General features: G+C 43.0%; 1 protein-coding gene across 5 annotated transcripts in view; it reads left to right on the forward strand.

The window, feature by feature from the left end:
• LOC146207060 (WD repeat-containing protein 11-like) overlaps window positions 1-18,772 on the forward strand; it is a 160,010-nt gene that overhangs the window by 58,537 nt on the left and 82,701 nt on the right. For 4 of the 5 annotated variants that reach the window (XM_084595708.1, XM_084595880.1, XM_084595833.1 and 1 more), the window contains 5 exons: window positions 3,267-3,402; window positions 3,816-3,997; window positions 4,318-4,468; window positions 10,111-10,195; window positions 15,824-16,000. In XM_084595708.1, coding sequence (XP_084451834.1) covers window positions 3,267-3,402; window positions 3,816-3,997; window positions 4,318-4,468; window positions 10,111-10,195; window positions 15,824-16,000 — 731 coding nt within the window. The remainder of the gene's footprint in view (window positions 1-3,266; window positions 3,403-3,815; window positions 3,998-4,317; window positions 4,469-10,110; window positions 10,196-15,823; window positions 16,001-18,772) is intronic. The other variant, XM_084595782.1, reaches the window with a different exon arrangement.

Here is an 18,772-nt window from a genome sequence, read left to right on the forward strand (position 1 = left end):
ATGCGCTGGCTACATTTCGTTTTAAATACTGTCGCTCAAATGATACAAACATTTAGGCTGAAGGCAGTCCTCACATAGCACGATAAATGAACCACGCGCAGCGGCAGCAGCAGATGACCAAAATGCCCCGTCTACTCTAGCTACTCCTTTCGATGTTGTTCCTCCTGATCCTCCTCAGATATGTAGCTCCTGTTGCCGTCACATCGTGGTTCTATTTCGTGAAAAATCAATACATTAGCAGATACTGCTGTCTGTGAAGTCACATCGCAGAGGTCCGCCTTATACCCAGATGCAATGTCAAGCGTATTCGAGCAGTGCTTTGTGCATTGCGCAGGTTTTGCAGCAAAGTCATTCTCCTCTCCAATGCCGCATTTTTTTCTTTTTTTTTTCCATAATTCTTGGCGGAATTGAAGTAGTTCAATTTTTTTTCATTGTTCATGTCAGGGATGAGATAGGCACCAACTATCGGAGCCCATTCAGAGTCTGTACCAGTTTCTAGCATTTGAGAAAAGCTGTTCTTTTTTTTATAACGGGGGGGGGGGGGGGGGGGGGGGGGGGGGGGGGGCGAATGAGGTTTAATGGCTTTCTTTGCATGTGAAGATTTTGCATGAAAAAATTAATAGCACTGCATTCTCATGGAACATTCTACACTAGCGACATTCTTCACGAAATCGTTTTGTGAAAACGTAGCGAACACATATGGGCTGTCTAATGTTGAGTATCGGTTTTCTTTCTATATCTGCCGAACATATTTTGCAAAGTCTAAATTTAGGGGGAGTGCAGTCAGTTGACACCTGAAAGAACACAAATGTTTTCAGTGTGGAGCTGTGATGCATGGGATTTCTTTTTGCCCATATTGCAAAACAAGAAACATTATTTGCCAGCAGCAATTCAGGGAAGTAGTAGAATGTACCAAGTAGTGGGCATACAGAAAATGTGATGCATACATTTATAGGGCTGGGTATTTTTAGACAAAATAAGGTTGGATGGCGTGTGCGCTCATCTTTGCTTTTGCTACGATAGCCGCAGGAGCAAACCTCTCTGCTAAGCACGGTAAGGCTCGCTACAAACGATATTGCTCTGTGACTGGTGTTAATTGGTTGACAGTTTCAATCCCTACCTCATTAGGCTGTTTTGATGGCGCACCATGAAAGTTAAAACGAAAAAACGACATTATTCAGCAATATGGATGAGAGAGAACAAAACTGCCGTTGTCCAAATTAAGGCGTAACTCCTTTTCGATGCACTTCACATAACTCGCTGAGAAAAATCTTGCACCGATAAAAAAAATAGTAAACAGTGCAGTGACCGCCTTCACTATAGCAACAACAATCATACGAACTCGCAGTAGACGAGAGCAGCTAAATGGTAGAGGCAGTTGCTGCCACGTATACTTTTCATCATACCTTATGCAAGTCGTGTTCCGGAGATGCATCTCAGGAACTGTAGTCTGGACATAGTAGACTATATTCGATTCATCGATGCATGGAATGCGTAAAGACATTAGAATATCTCATTGGAACTTAAGAGAACGGTTTGGCGCCTTTGAAGTGCCGAAACGTGTTCTGTCCGGATACCTGAACGTGTACATACAGGCAAAATCTCTTGACAGCTTGTATGCATGAAATCGTAAAAGCTGGGATGAGTTGGCGCTACAAGAAAATCAGGAGCAACTCTTGCATATCTTTTGCATGAAAAGGCGATACGCAGTCTGTCTACAGACAAATTTAACACACCGTGGGCAATATATTTCGTCTGCTTTGGCACCGAGTAAGGATTTGCAATCATCCACAGCATGCTAAATAAGATACATTCTTACAATTCAGGCGCTCCGTTGATCGAAAGCGCGTATGCAGCGCATCAACCAAGCGAGAGCAGATTAACACAAGCCTTAAGGACAAAAAAAGCTCAAGGGATATAACTTGCTTCTTTTCTTCTGCACCCTTAGTTTTGCATACAACAAGGGATACAACAGTATGTCGGCATTATCGGCGACAATGAGCCTTAACGCAGTCGGCAATGCAACCCCCTACTGTGCCGCTCTTCAATACAGCTACCCTCAAACATGGTGGAAACGCGGCTGATAGATGGCAGCAATTTTGCATACGGTGTATAAGCTATCGCTTAGAATTGGCACTATGCCAACTTCCAAAATCAGATCTCTCGTACTCACCTCTGGAACGTGGTTCCAAATTTACACAGTTTGAGCATTAGTATGCAACCATGCTTGTTGCATCAGCATTTGGAAGCGCATGTGATAATTGGCGGAACCGAAATAGTTTGCAAAGAAAGTGCTGAAGTGCATTAGTATTTCTTCAAGCTTCCTGGAAACTAATAAAGCGCAGTGAAAAGGCTTTCAATGTTGTCTCAGGCCACTGAAACACACGTGAAAGTGTGGCGCATAGTGGGAGTTTGGGGGGGGGGGGGAGGGGGGAGGGGGCAAGTCGCCGAGGCCTTTGGACACTTGCGTCATTTTTCTTATCCTGCTTGTCTGTGTTTGTGTTTAGTTAAAATTGGGCAGGCAGTAAGGGGGAGCAACCCTAGACTGTCCTAGACTACCGCTGTATAAGGACGGATATTTTACCACAATATTTTGAAATCTTTGATGCCTAGAAAAAGGAGAGGCCCAGCAGAGGAAGAAACACAGCACTTTTTAGGGCGTGCAATAAGATGGCCTATAGCTACAGATGACAATATAAGATATAAAAACCCCGTGATGCTTGTCAAACAAATGAGGAGCCTCCAAGTGAACACCGCAACCTGTGGTTTCTGAGGTCTGCGGTGGTATAAGTTAAAAGCACCGGCTACGACGCAGGAAGTGGATGATGTGTTGTGCGCGTTGTCATGCGATCCTTCAAGAATGCGTGCAGTGTGCTGTGTTGTGTTTATTGTACAACCAACTGGAGCCCTTCATATCTAACAACATAAACAACAGACGGACTACTTTTTATTATACACTGGAACAGGAAAGAAAACTAAAAAAAAGTGAAATTAAAAAATTGACCCCAAGCTTTTTTTTTTTTCTGAACCCATTTGAACCTCTTCAGGCAGCATTGAAACGGTTGGACACCCTGGTTTGCAGCAGTGCTTGGCGTTGTGCTGTTAAGAATCCGCCATTCATTGTGGCGATGTTTGAGTGCTTGCTGATGACCAATGCTCATTAGAGCACACTAAATTTGACTCCTTTTTTGATTTCTAAACTTCTTTGTGACATGGATCATTCAAGAGAGATCCTGTTGAATTGACTTTGATCCCCACAAATGCAGGTTTTGGGTACCATACCGCTGGAGCGTAATGGCTCAGCATTCCTCCGCTGCCAGCCATGTTGGCAGTATGACTTTCTCTTCTGCCTCCACGAGTCTGGTTCTGTTAGTGCACGCTCTCGACATGAAGACAATGAAGGTATGCAGTGAGTACTAGAACTGGAGCTGTGTTTTCTACTCGGTTCAAAGGAAACCAGTCTTCTTTCAGTGCATGATAAAGGACCATACGAATGGGCTTATGAGTAAAAGTTATTGTGGGACAAGGTTGTGCAAATCAACAAGTGGGAGTCAGTGGGGAAAGGGTGGTTGCACAAGATGGTGGACAGACCTTCCATGGATGTATTTGGGCTGGTGATGTTGATGTTGGTGGCTTTTCAATGATGAGTGTACATGATGCTTCATTACCTTAGTGTTAAGAAGGAAGCAAGATGTGTTTGGACAAAATCAGTACAGCTAGAAAATGCCTGGTTACTATTACACCATCATTACTTACTTGTGGTTTTCCTGTAGGAGATATGTATTTGTATGCATGTGTTTTTGCCTTCCCTCCAGAACTTGACCATGCATCTGGATTGGTTGGTTACAACACGCATTGCACATCTGAAGCCCTGCGGTTAAGCAAGCATTCCAAAGTGGCTGGCATGGCGATGTGCCAAAGCAGCCAGTGCAAGGTGGCCCTTCTTCTGAGTGATGGTCGTATTGTCTTCCTGAAGCTGTCGGGGACTTTTGAAAAAGTACGTCCATTATTTTCTCAAGTGAAGCAGTGGCTGTGTAGCAGCTATGGGCGTAATTAAAGCAAGGCACTAGGCTGATGAGCACTATTCATGCAGTGTGAAGCACCCGATGATCAAGTTTTGTGTATACGATCTTTACTTGCGTAATGAGCCCACTTTAAAAATGAAAAAATTGGCATCAAGTTTTGGAGGAGGGCCCACCATGCGAGGGAAAAAAACAACTTAAGATTAAAACTTCTCTTGTTAACAATCATCAATGAAAGCACTTTTAAAAGTTGCTGTTCTTATGATGTGTGATGGCATCATTATGTGCCTTGCAGGGGCCTGAACAGGTTGCCATGATGCGAGGCAGCAAGTCTCTGATCACAGCTGGCCTCCTGGAGACCTTGGCCCCTGGACCCCACCTGAGTCGCATGTGCCCACCAGTGACATTCGGCAACTGGAGCACATATAGGCCTCTGCTGGCAGTTGGTACGAATTCATTATTCGGTATTAGTTGGAGATTCAGATAAGACTTTGATCGTTTCGAAACCACAACATGTGGGTAAATTGCTTTTAATTGGTGGGACGGCATCGCTTGGACCAATCTCATTTGGCATTCCTTAAGCACACCACATGTGATGAGACCACCAGTTTTGACCCAGCATGCCATTAATGTGGACAGATGAGCCAACTTGGCCGATCTACCGGCAGGGTGAGCGTTTAGTTATTTCATGTGTGTGTAATGATACGATGGAAGGGTGCTTGTTGCTTGGCCAAAATATAGCCATCCATCGATTTTGTTTTTGGAAACACTCTCCCCTATCCGGATGTGTTCCATTTGTTTATGGCTGTATTTTTTGTCCCAAATGCTGAAATGATGCATTGTTTGTTCAATGGAGCCTCCTCATTGTAATGTGACAATGTTGTCTCATGTCACAGAAAATCGGCAGCATTAGGCGGGAGTGAAAAATCCTGATTGGTCGACGGGGTCAAGACATCACAGCCACATGACCTCTTATGGGAGTTCCTCACAGCACTCACGTCCTACTATGTGTGGGATGAAAGTGATTAAAACATGTCATGTAATCTCCACACGTCTCAAATGATTTAGCATTTAAAGTGATTGATTTTGCTCAAAGACAGCCCTTTGGTTGCGAGCCACACACTCGACCGGTCATGCCTATGTAAAGCGGTGTTTTATGTCTAATGTTTATGTGCGACATTAGAGGGGACCACAGGCCGCTATCACATCATATCCGCCATGTCGAGAGATTTTTGTGGTTTTGAAAGGGCTTCCATGGAATGAGGATTTATAGTTTTGGCATTGAAAATTGCATTAACAAACATGAAATCACCTCTTGGTACAACAATCATTATTAGTGCTATCTATAGAAAATGTGTTCATGTCTGTTCTCTCTCTCTCTAGTGGGCTCTTCAGTAAGAAGCAACACTCACGTTGCCTATAATGTGCATCCCTGGATGGTGACCACAGGAGTATGTGCCACAGCAGCCTTGTGTAGTTTTTGATGCATTGCTTTTGCTGATGCAAATTGTTCATTGTTTCCAGCATCGGCCTACATAAAACCAGCCACATGCAGAGGATTGCATAATTATTGGTAAAATTTTTCTACAGCATTTCTAATAAGACCAGAATCTGGCACTTTCCATTGCGGCGAAAAAAAAATTGTATGCCTAAAATCCACTTTCCCTCGCGCTAATTTTGTAGCTTTAAGCATTTGCATTTGGAAAAAAGTGCTGCCATCTAGCGACCACACAAAACAGAGAAGTATCCACTGAGCTTTTCTTGTTGTTAATCGCCTAAATTATAAAAGGATATCTATTTAGCCTGCTTTGAAATATTACAAATATCGCTGTAGATTTTCATGTAAACGATCTGCAAGGGTGTTGCTCTTGATTTGCTTATTGGCAGCTCATCCCAGATTTTACTGTTTTATTCAGACAAGCTGTTGAGAGATTTTCGACATATGTATACATCCAGGTATCCAGATGTCGCCAGACTCTTGAATGTCTTTACACATTTGATTCATTGATGAATATTGCTGGCTATGTGAGGTGCATCTCCAGAGCACACTTTGCAAAAGTCAAGATGCAAAAAAGCCAGCTCAATATTTTTTGGGAGTCCAAATCTGGAGCTCAGCTCGTATTCAGAACCAGAAGAGCCATCACTCCAGGCAGCAGTCGAAGCTCCCGTGCGGTCAGGCATCCGAAAGTAACTGCGTGCACGGGGGGCGCACTTTCAGTGGCCCGCACAATGGAGAGAAATGGCACTTTGTGAAATCAAGAGAGAGATGGAAAGAAGCTAAAATAACCTCCTTGGCTACTGCTAGCTGCAGGCGAGGTTGAGAAAGTGAAAGCAGCGATCGAGTCATGTGTTAGTCCATAGGAGAGGCAACGGCATGTGCCCCTGAACTTGATGCGCTGTAGCAGACACGGCAACAAAATAAAACCTGTGGCAGATGGCAGAACAACCCTTGAACCCGTAACCACACGTGCGCGCCGCATGATCGCTCAGCGCGAGAGAATAGTGCGCGGAGCGACCACCCCCTCAGCAAAGAAGATGGGGAGCGGGCGTGGTTGCTCCATACTCTCTGATATATACTACCAACACAGCGCAGGGCTAAAATACGAACTTGCAGAAAGATTTGACAGGTGGTGCGGCCAGTCCAAGCGCTCCAGTTTTGCACTCGAGCGTGAAGTTTTGAATGCACTATAGAGAATGTACCGGTACGTCGGTGACACTGTTGGGGGGAAATGCGAAAACATACCAGTATGTTCATGACAGCAAAAGGGTTAAGGAGCTTTGCCGTTTGTAGCTACGCTGATGTTGCTGTTCACAAGTTTTGGCAGCGCAGTACCGCTTCATGAAGTCAAATGGGAATGTGAGCGTCATATTCTTCCTTTCGTCATATTTTACTCTGGATATAAGCAAATAGCACGAAAGCCACTGCACAAAACAGACGCGACGGCAGCAGCGCAGCTGACTCACTCAACCCATAGCGTCGCATTGTCTGAAGGTCTGCTGGACAGCAGAAATATTGCATAAAGTCTGTTAGGTTTCACCACCATATATGTTGGCAAATTCCACTCAGTGATGTGGAGTGGATCTGAATCCAGATGGACAATCCACATTGCAGGTTCGGTAAGAAGACAGTGCAAAAAAGACAACCACACTATCAACTGACTATTTTGTCGGCTGTATATATAAGCAGTCACATCACATGTCGCACTTGGGCTGTGCCAGCTATCTTTGATGTCTTCTGACAGAATAACACAACAGATATGAACGGTTTTGTCACCTTTTCGATTGTTAAAGGTAACTATTGTCAGAGACAAAGAAGGAAAATAGATATGAAAGAGCATGACATTGGACCAGGTATGGAAGGCCTGTAAGCCTTGTACCACGCTCAGCCAAGTACAAGCTTATAGAGGAATTGCTGATGCAGTGGTCCGCTTTCTTTTTGATGGGAAAAGCTTCGAGCAAAATTTTTGCTTTCGTGCTAAAATTCATGCCCAAAATCTTTTCTTGCGATATATTTTTAGCTCATGTTGATCTTATTTTGAATGAGTCCTTTATGGGAGGCTCGGTTTTAAAAGTTTTTAGATATTTCGATGGTTTTGTTATCTTTTTGAAAGATGGCAGTGAAGTTCCTTTTAAAAGTTACAGGTCTTAGCAAGTTTAATGAGAATGGTAAAAACCTCTCTTCCACCCATGAACTCCCACCTGAGACTGAGGGTATCAGAGGGACACACTTGTTGGGCATATTTCCCACGTGCGAAAAAAGAACTCTTGCGCTATGACTCGTCGCATTCCAAGACTCAAAAGAGCCATTGCTTTACTCTGTTTGGAATCAGCACTTGGGAAGTTGTGTCCGCACAAAATGGGCAATAAATAGCTTTGACTATCAGGTACGCAGGCTTTTGGCTGCTGGCTTCCCTTGCTCGGTCATCACGGCAGCTGCTGAAACTCTCTTAAAGAAACGTGGATCCCGTCAAAAGGCGGCGGCCTCTGAATCCGCGAAAGCCAAACCAGAGGGGATGCCTTATGGTTATAAGGTGTCGCATAAGCTCAAAAAAGTGGCCAACAGGCCCAATGTGCCGCTTGTTTGGCGCAGTTGCCAAAAAGCAATATGAAGAACCATTTGTTAGATGTGCCCTAGGAGTGGTGTATGTGATCCTCTTGTCCTGCGGAAAATGTTATATCGGGCAGACAGACAGGGCTTTGCCTCAATGACCGTTTAAGGGAGCACTCTCAAAACATAATGAAGCAAGATTAGCTCGCGAACTTAGCATGTAATGGCATGCAAGTGTCTTTAAGGAAGCAAGATTGTGGGCAAAAGTTTCAGCACAAAAGCAAGAGTTTTGCTCGAAGCTTTTCACATCGAAAAGAACTGCATCAGTGAATCCTCTAAGCTTGTACTCGGCTGAGCGGCGTGGTTTTCTGTATAAAAAATTTCTATAACAAATTTTACAAGGCCTGGTCCAATGTCTCTGCAGTTCTTTCATATCTAGTTACCTTTTTGTTGTAACCTGTCTCTGACAATAGCTGCCTTTAACAATTGAAGAGGCGATAAAACCATTCATATTTCTTATGTTATTCTGTCAAAAGATGTCAAAGATAGCTGGTGTGACATGTGATGTGACTAGCAGCATTTTTTTGTGTTGTGGTTGTCTTTTCTGTGCTGTCTTAGCATGATTCACCGACTAGCCTAGCACCATGTTTTATTGTAGTGCATTATAGGTTGTGTACTGCTATGCTGTGTGATGAAGCAGTATACATTGTCATGTCTCCTGTTTATCTCGCAAGAAACTTGCCAAAACTGAAAATGTTGTTTCATGTCCAAGAGATCATATTTGAAGGCATATATTCTTGATATTTAAAAATGTTTGTATTTGCATACTCTTACTTACACAGGAGACGATTTGTATGCTTACGCAGGAGACGATTTGTATGCTTATATATACAGTAGTCGGAAGTAACCTTGCGCAAAGGAATGAGACATCTTGCTCGTAACAAAGGCCGAAGTAAGGAAAGCCTTAGAAGCAATGAAAAGGGGCAAAGCAACTGGCGAGGATCAGGTTGCTTCACATCTGTACAGTGAAAAGATAGGGCTAGAAAAACTGACCACCCTGTGCTCGCATTGCCTTATGACATACTAACGTTCCATAAGAAAGATTACAGGCCAGTCAGCTTACTGTCCGTTATCAGGACAACCTTAATCTTCAATCAGCCAAAGAACCAGGCAAGCTTCCATAAAGAGCGCTTGAAAAGAGACTACACTATCAATTGACGGAAAAATGCTCGCAATACATAGGAGAAATAGAAACCTCAACAGTCTTGCCGCGCGTCTCTCATAGCCTGAGTTGCTTTGGGACGTTAAACCCCACAAACCAACCAATTGTCTTGCTGTTGTTGTGGAGTCAAGGGGGTAGAGGAACTATGTGTGGAAGTATTGGAAAGTACTATCTGTAGTGGCTGCACAGGAACCATAGTCCTCCATCCCCAAAAGGAAGGGCGTTGAGGAGGGAGACAATACTTACTGGAAGTATTCAAATGTTTGCGTTTATGGAGAATAGGTAATCTATGCTGATGGCATTGCTAGGTAACTTGGGATGATCAGTGACAGGTAAAGCAGAACAGTAGATCTAAGAACTAATATGTACAAGGCTAAAGTAGTGTTTGGAATAGGAAACTCAGGGCAGGTAGTGGCCGCAGATTAAGGCCACGACGGTGCTGTACCCTAGTGAGCAGAGCATGTCACGGTGGCTGTCCTGTGTGTAGCAGACGCGCTTCTGTTGACAGACTTGCTAGAGGAGTTATTGGCACTTCAGTTGATCGCTGTAAATGCTGTGCTTTTTTGCAGGTGCCATGCACACTTGGCCTTAGTTAAAGCTGGGCTTTATATTGATTAGTCTGTCACATAATGTGGCATCTCACAAGTGTATGTATGAGGTAATGGAGACACAAATCAAGAGACTAGTTATTGGGCAAATAGATCCGTGAGCTATTTATGTGAGCCTTAAAAGTGGATGGAGCTTAAATGTCTCCCAAGCATTTAGCCAGAGTTGCTGTTAAAGAAGTTTTGAAATGCAACAGGATCTTTTGTTTTTAGGAAGTGCAACAGGAAGTGTGCAAGTGTTTGACTTGTCCTCCGGTACCTTGGAGAAAGAGCTGAACCTGCATGCCACACCTGTAAGGTGAGCTTGCTGCTCAAGATCAGTACAAGATATTGGGTAAACTGTGAGTAATTGCATTCTTATTGCAGGTCAGTGCTTGTGATTGCATCACACGCCCTCTTTCTTGTAGTACCTGAGTTTCTAAATGGCTGTCTAGCATACAACATACATTAGTGGTCACAGTGACTCCACCCTTACACCAAATAAAATGTGGAAACTACTTCAACCTTGCTGCTCTCAAGTCGAGTGGTAGCAAAATCATGGAGGCTTAACCTTTGCTATCTGCGCTGTTCTAAGACGTCAATTCACAACCTTCACATATGGTGTCACTACCATTCTAGCCAGGTCAATCGCACAGCACATTTAGCTTCTTTGGGTTGTGTTGTGTACATAGCAACTTGGGCATACCCACAAGTACTGTTGTGGACAAAAGTAAACGGAGTGCGCTATTTGCTTCTGAAATATTTCACGCATTGCATAGTTGAAAATGGCAGCCGTGGTATGTGCAAACCGGTGGTAGTTGCCAGTGTGCTTTTACTGAGACAAATAATGCTTCTTATCTCCAGTACAGAAGGCGTGATTGTAATTTGAAAGGAAGAGTGTGCTCCGTTTACTTCGCACCTGTACATGCAAAGCTAAACCAATGATTGAACGGGAATCTGCAGGCTCAGCTATGCATGTGGTGCCATCTGAGATCCACCGCCTCAAATGGTGACAGTGGCCTCCAAAATCAGCTCTGGTGCTATAGTGTGCTTCATTGTGGAGGCCACTGGTTTGTGGGGCTCTACTTAAACCTGTTATAATGATCAAAAGTGTGTGCTGCAGTGGCTCAGTGGTGAAGACACTTGTCTACTGGACCTAAGTACCGTGGTTCAAAACCGACCAGGTTCTAATCTGCTATGATGGTTCTTTCTTTTTAGTGTGAAAGCACTACAAGGATTTATGTTCAGTCATTACTGTCTCTGCTGGCTGGCGAACTTGAAAAACCGTTAGAGAGACTCACGCATTGGAACCGCTATACTTGATTCAGTTAGAATTATTACCCTTGCGAGGTCAGTGACTTGAAGAAACAGCTTAGCCAATAAGAGCGATGGCATAAACAAGGTTCTTGGTCAGTGGTGGCGAGCTTGCACTAAAAATCATTTGTTCTTTCAACCGCACTGCTCGAACCGTGCGATTTAAGGCTAGTTAAATTTAGATATGATTCCTCTAGAGTCTAAGCTCAGAACAGTGGATAATCTTGATGCATCCTTGATGCATTCATATATTTGCTTATGAAAATTTAAAGAGGAAGGCAATGAAAAGAGCCAAAAAGGCCTCAACTAGTGTTGTCATATTGTTTCAAGGTGAAAAGCTCATAAGTGACAGGGAGTGCCGTGACCAAACATCCTTGTGCTTCTCAGCCAAGCGCACAAACCACGCTGACTGCCTGAGAATGTGTTGTAATTCTCCTTGTATAGCGTAAGGAAAAGACAACAGAGATAGTAATAAAGAAAAGGTAAAAATTGAACAAACCTGCCCCATCAACAATGGAAGCATTTTGAAATTTGTGCATGCAAACTTCAAAATGCCGTTGGACAGATTCCCATCTAGCGAGGTTGGCACAAAGTGTTGTGTGGCAAATGTGGCTCTTAGCAGCGAATGAGCCTCAAATTACCCTTGACTTAAAGCAAAAACGGCATAAAGAATATGCAACAAAGCAATCGGCAGCAGTAAGAAAAATGCTTTCACATTACTCCACCTATGCAGACATAAGTACCCCTCTGTAACAGAGGGAGAGAGAGGGAGGCATTCACATTTTCAGCTCACTCCTAAGAGCAACATTTTAGTGTTTGATCATCATTTTTGTCTTTTCGTGCTGCTTTCAAGATAATCAATTTTGTGACCAATTCTATGAAGGTTTGCTGTGAGCAGTGCAACCTCAGTGATCTGTTTTTCAGCGGTGACCACTTGACAATAATTTATTAAGAGATAAAAAAAAACTGCTCTTTGCTTGCAGTTCAGTGTATGCAGCCAGACACAAAAATCTGGGCAATTTTGGGAGCGTTTGCTTATGGGCTAGTTGGCTCAAGGTTAAAGATAATTACTTCATAGCAGTCGTCCATCTCTTTCCATATACAGCAAAACTCCATCGAAATATTTAAAAAAAAATGCTTGAAAAAAGCAATTTTTCAGGAATATTTTTCTGAAAAATTACTTTTTCGTTATATGATTCGAACTGCATAATTTTGAAAAATGAAACTGTTGTATTAGGCACTTCTAAGCTCTGCAGGAAATGTAAACATTTTTATTCAGATTTTATTTGTTAGAAATAAATTTTACTGAGTATAAATAAATTGACAATAACAAAATAAAATAATTATCTGCCAGGTGATTCTTAGTGCGATATTCTTCAAAACATGGCACCTGGCAGCTAGAACACAGTGAGGCCAATGCTGGGTGTTAGCACAGACGCAGTAGACTTGGATTCCGCTGTGTGTTAGCACAGACGCAGTAGACTCGGGTTCTGTTTTGTGGTAGTCGAAGCGACGTAGCTGTTGTTGAAAATTTACCCTACAATTTGTACCAACTTATGTGGCCTCTCCATGGGTGGCACCATATGCTGGAGCAGCAGGGAGTGAGTAGCCAAAACGCAGTGAAAGGGCTAAGATATGAAGAGCCGTTTAGCTTTTTGCATAAAATTCAGTCCACATTGCCTTTATACAGAAATGTGCCACTTGGTACATAGCTGAAAGTGGGGCTTTTTCATCAATGAGGTGGATCCACAGAAGAAATGAGCAGTGTGGCTGGGTTCCTATCCTAAAATGAAAACAAAGGCTGCTTGGGCACCTCACGGGGGTTCACACCGTTGAGTGACAGTTTGTTATTGGGCTGCGCCAAGTGGTCTCTAGATAAACAGGCCAAAGAGCACAAGAAAGTGATAAGGCCAGCAATGAAAATCACAGCCTGCTTCACAAGGAATGTGACACTGCTTGTAAGCAGTATGGGGGTGAAGAATTGTTTTCTTAAAGTACAGAAAATATATATTGATGTTATAACATTCTAGCTTTATTTGGAGTGATGCGTAACACTTAGGAAACAGCCATGTAGATTGTGCCATTTAGCTGTGAGTAATTTATAATTTCAACGGCCTAAAGATAGCATAACAGATTATTTCAAGTCGTGAGGCCTAGGCGCTCTCTGAGGCGAGTGCAAGCCAAGTCCAAAAGTTGAATGTCTGCCGTGTATTTCAATGAATGGGGACCCGGTATTCATGGAGAAAACAGGCAAGTTTCAACCAGCTATGGTAGAGTCATGCGTAACATCACCGCTGAAATAACAATGCAGCGGTTCATCTTAAAACCTAATACAAAAGGCAACCGTCCCAGTGTGAGTTGGAAACAGCCGATGGCTGCTTTACGACACCATTAACCTGCCAGACGCGTGCTGCTAACCTATTTTCACAGTCACGCTTGTAAGCAGCACCTGCAGAACTACTCAGTATTCTTGAGAGTGTGAGGGAGTAATGGCCGACGAAAAAGAGCAATGAAAAAGAAGCGCTGTTCAGAGTCTACGGGCACAGTGCTTTGCTTAGTACAATATAAAAAAAAATGGCAGTTCATATGCTGAGGCAAAGAGAGGCACTACTCTTAGTTTCCCTCACAGCTGATGCTCCCATTTTTGGATTGTTACAAAGGAGTGAGTTATGCCAAGTCATCATTGCAGTGGATAATCTGTGCTCATATTCGCAGAAAGCTATGATACAAAAAAATGACCACACTCTGGTCACCAGCGGGCCACCGTGTCGCTTCCCACTGGCTCCCACTAGATGTGTTCATCATCAGCTGCGCCTTTCATTCTCACTCGTGGTATCCTCCATTCTCTACACAGAGCATAGCAGATTGGTCTTCCAATTGCTTTTTCTTGAAACGGCTTTTCTCAATGCTTATTCTCACGCGAGTGCAACAGATAGTCGAGGGGAAAGAGATGAGAATGACAAAAATGATGCAAGAAGTGAATCTAAGAACCCCATTTCATGCACTACCAAGGGCTTACTTCTGCTTGCTTCCTTTGGTCCTTACTTTTGGCCATCCAGCCCCCTAGTGGAGATCAGTGGTACGATTACTTATTTGTAATTCACACCAACCCTTATCTGCCCAAGAGTTGACATCACATAAACAAGCAGCAATTGTATTGCAGTCCCCACTACTCTTGTGACCTCAAGTCATCAGTTACATCACAGCCATTATTCGACTGTTGTAACCAAAACTGCATAAAAAAAATTATAAATTATTCAGGCAAATTCTGTCATCCGTCATGTATGCCATAGCCTTGTGCATCATTTCATAGAAAAAAAATGTTAATACGAAATTTTAGTGCTCACTAGAGTGAGGTACTTTAGGTGGCTAATCAATCTTTCATTAAATCAGTATTAAATCAATGGCTGCACTTGCGTGAATATCAATGAGTAATTACTCCCTTATTACAAATCTACTCCACCTTGGGGATTCCCCTAAATATTTGATCAACACTATTCCCCCTTGGAGTTATAGATTAATTCGCTCTCGCCCTACCATCTGATCTGCTGACCATCCAGGTTGGCTCAGTTGGTAGAGCGACCCGTGTTCGATCCCCGGACCAGGAGAAATTTTTCTATAACTACGAAGTTCCTGAGAAAGCTGTATAGCTTTCCTTTGTAGCCGTATGGCTGCACTTGGGTGGATGTCAGTGAGTAATTACTCCCTTATTACGAATCTACTGCACCTTGGTTATTCCCCTAAATATTCTATCAGCATCAATAGCACATGGAAAAACTGAATTCCAGTGTTATATCTGGACCTGTCACAAAGCTATGGGCTGCAGTGCGTCACGGCGGACAGGGCAGATCATCCGGGATACATACCTGTTGTCGAGAAGCAGATTCCTCCTCTGTTCCTTCTTTGCTGACACATAGGTTGCTATGTAGCAGTCCACACACTGGCCAGGCCGTACAATGTTTTTCAAAACAAGCTGTATGAAGCAAAGTGACACGAATGTTGCATGAGCCGGCATTCATGTCCGGATTCGCTGCAAGAAAAGAGAGCGCTTTACAATTCCCTGCATTCATTATTTTTCTCAACACGTGAAAAAAGTCGGGCATCAATGGAGCCCCTGTAGTACTAGTATAAAACATTTATTTAGTGCTGTGGTGGTGCAGTGGTTGAGATATCTACTACTGTGCCGGTGTACCCGGGTTCGATCCCGACCGCCGGCGACTGCGTTTCGATGGAGGCGAAACGTGCCCATGTGCTGGGTCAGTGCACGTTAAAGAACCAGTGTCTCTCATAGTAGCTTTGGGACCCTACGTTAATGGAAATTAGCAAGCCTGACAGAAGCAAAACAAAACTTTCTGTGCTGGGGTGCATATTTGCCAAGAAAGGTCCATGATAGCATGCATGATTCAGTGTAGAGAGAATTATCAATGGGCACCTACATCGCTTTTAGTTGTGCATCTTTCTTGAGGCCTTCGTGCCTTTGTGCCACCACTTGGCTTTCCTCCCGAGTGGGCTTCTAATAGTGTGCATAACTTGAGTAATTTAGATTACCCAAACAGGGATCACTGCGGGGTAGGTTTAGTGGTACTAGTATGTTGGGCATAGTTATTCCAGCTGTGGCCACATCTGTTTGCAGGGGAGTCGAGTGGGTGAGCCTGACATCATTCCTGTCCTTTGCATATGCCAGCCTGGTTGGGAGCAAAGTGCGCAACGAGATTGTGCTCACCAGCATCCAGTCGGGCAGAGTGCAGCAGATTCGAGCAGACACCAATGAGGAATCGCCAATAATTGGCATCAAGGTGTCATACCTCAAGTATGTTTTACCCCTATCTTAAACAATGCAGGTTTGACAAAACCATTTGGCACATACTTTGTCACTGCCTTCTTGCAGAAGCAAAGGTTATCAAGTTTTTAAAGGACTCGGGACTCATTTCATTGCCACTCTTTCTTTTCCTTTGCTCCCCTCCCTGCATGTTAACCTCCCACTTCCCATCGATTGACATTTGTTGGTGTAAACGACATTTGGGATAGAATGAGTTTGCCCGGTGGGGGACATCTCTGTCACCACGAACGCGCCTACAATCGTGCGTGGCAGGGAAAAGGGGATTCTGGTGGAGCTTTGATGCAAAACATGAATTTTAACTTCCCGTAGATGCGCTGGGGAAAATTAGGGATGCAAAAGTTCCAGAAATTTTGAAGGTTGGAAAAAAAAACAGTTTTTTTTTTCTGGAAAATTTTGAAATATAGCAATTATTTGTATTAATGAAGACGTGTGGCTGCATTAAAACAGCAAGCAGTCTTTTTTTCGAGTGCGGCTCGCTCAAATGTCACGTTGCTTTTATACCGTTATAAAAAGATAAATGGCATCTTTGCTGCCATGGGTGTTGCATGTTAAAAGAAGTGATCTTGTGTGGGACGTAGATTGCAGGTTTATTCGTTCCAACATACAGCTTAAAGTGTCTAGTTTGATGAGAGGATTTGTAGTAGTGCGGGTAGGCGTTTGTGCCTCCCTTTCCTCCGTCTCATTTCACTTGTGATTTGTTTTTAATCTATATTTGAATTTTTCTCTGCAATCAATCATGAGGCAGTAAGGTCTGACCACATTTCCGTGTTTTCTCCTTCCTGGTACTTGTCTAGTCTTTTAACATTTACATTCGAATGTGCTTGTTATATTCCTCTGAGTTTTGTACTGCTTGAGGGTACCTATGGGGCTGAAACATGGAGGCTAACCAAGAAAGTTCTACTTAAGTTGAGGACAACCCAGAGGGCTATGGAACGAAAAATGGTAGGGGTAACATTAAGAGATAGGAAGCGTGCAGAGTGGGCCAGAGAAATAACTCAGGTTACCGACATTCTAGTAGAAATTAAGAAGAAGAAATGGACATGGGCAGGATATGTAGTGCGAAGAGAGGATAACCAACGGTCGCTTAGGGTAACAAACTGGATCCCAAGGGAAGGAAAGCGTAGCAGGGGGCGGCAGAAAGTTAGGTGGGCGGATGAGGTTAAGAAGTTCGCGGGGGTCAAGTGGATGCAGCTAGCACAAAACCGGGTTAAGTGGAGAAATATGGGAGAGGCCTTCGCCCTGCAGTGGGTATAGTCAGGCTGATGATGATGATGATTATGCTTGAGGTTTATCTCATTTTTCCTTACACCAAGCACAGAACCATATCTGCATGCAACATTTCTGTATGTTTACTCTTGCTCGTGTTTTTATTTTTCTCGCGCAAATGTTAACATGCAGTTTGCCATATTTATCTTCAAATAAGCCATGCGTAAATATTCTGCATTTTAAGCTATACTCTAATCCTGTAATATCAACGGCTCCTTCTTTCCTTTATCAAATCTTGGTAATTTAACATTTACCGCATTTCTCGTTAGTAGAGTAAACCATCTGACAAAAAAAAAATGCTGTTTTGGGTGGGTTCTCAGTCGTTCTAGTGAATACAATACACGCACGTGAACTGCCAGTTCTGTTCATTTTTTCAATGTTTGGTAGACAGATTAAGGTTCATTGCATTTTTAATTGTTCATTGACATGCTAAGGCGCTTTATCACTGGCGATGTGTTTGTGCTCGCTTCTTCCTAGATTGTTCTAATCAGTTCATGTTGAGCTTGAGACCTTTTTTTCTTCCAGTTTGATTTGCATGCATTCAAATTTTATCATGTTGTTTTTGAAGCGGTTGGGACACTAAGTTTTGAGGATTTATAAGCATGTTATGTATTTTGTCTGTATGAGAAGTCTCCCACAGAAAAAATCTGGGCACAACAAAACCTTTACATATACCTTAATTCAGCTCCAAAAAGGTGTTAAATGCTATTTTGCCCGGTCGAGATGCATCGTTAGCACCATTTGATTTAATGACGTATGAAGCTCATAAGTGTATCAGTGAATACTAGTGACGTCACATCACAGTAACGTGACATACTATCAACGGCGCAACGACGCGCGACAACTGCCAGCTGCTGCATTGGTGGTCGATGGGCCTCCGCTGGTGGATCGGCATCGGAGCCCGAACAAAACCATCTCACCAATGAGGCTTCAACCTGACTAGTTTTTCTTTGTACTTTATTGGAAATACAAAATAGCAAATCAAGGCCATTTCATATGCTTGCGTTCTGACACTCAGCGGAAGAGGGAAAAACAAAAACTACAGCATTTCGGCATCTGAAATTGTTTTAATAGACTAAGCATTTATCACGAACGTTCTTTGTGCAACCAAAACTAAATAACAACAAATAAATTATATTCTTTCTTTCTGCAGCCTTTTCATTCCTCTTTACTACTTAGAAGCAGCCTATTAACACAAATTTTCACGTTTCTTTAAGGGAATCATACTTTACGTTTTTTTTTTCGGTGTTTCATGCCTTGGGAAAAAAAACGAGAAAAGACTGTTTTTTTTTCCAAAATTTCCTTTTTTTTTTTCGAGCCCTCCCATCTCTAGGAAAAATAGGCCTTCTCCTGTCCTTCGTGAATAAGAATTTAAAAAAGAATGAATAATATTCACATATTGAAGCCAAAAATTATGTGTGCTTAAGATTTTGTGTAGTTGCAGTCATTTGCAAATGGCATTAATTTTAGAGACGT

This window comes from Amblyomma maculatum, chromosome 1, assembly GCF_055883805.1.
Source record: "Amblyomma maculatum isolate TAMU_Amacu chromosome 1, ASM5588380v1, whole genome shotgun sequence".
In the NCBI taxonomy this organism is placed as follows: Eukaryota; Metazoa; Arthropoda; class Arachnida; order Ixodida; family Ixodidae; genus Amblyomma; species Amblyomma maculatum.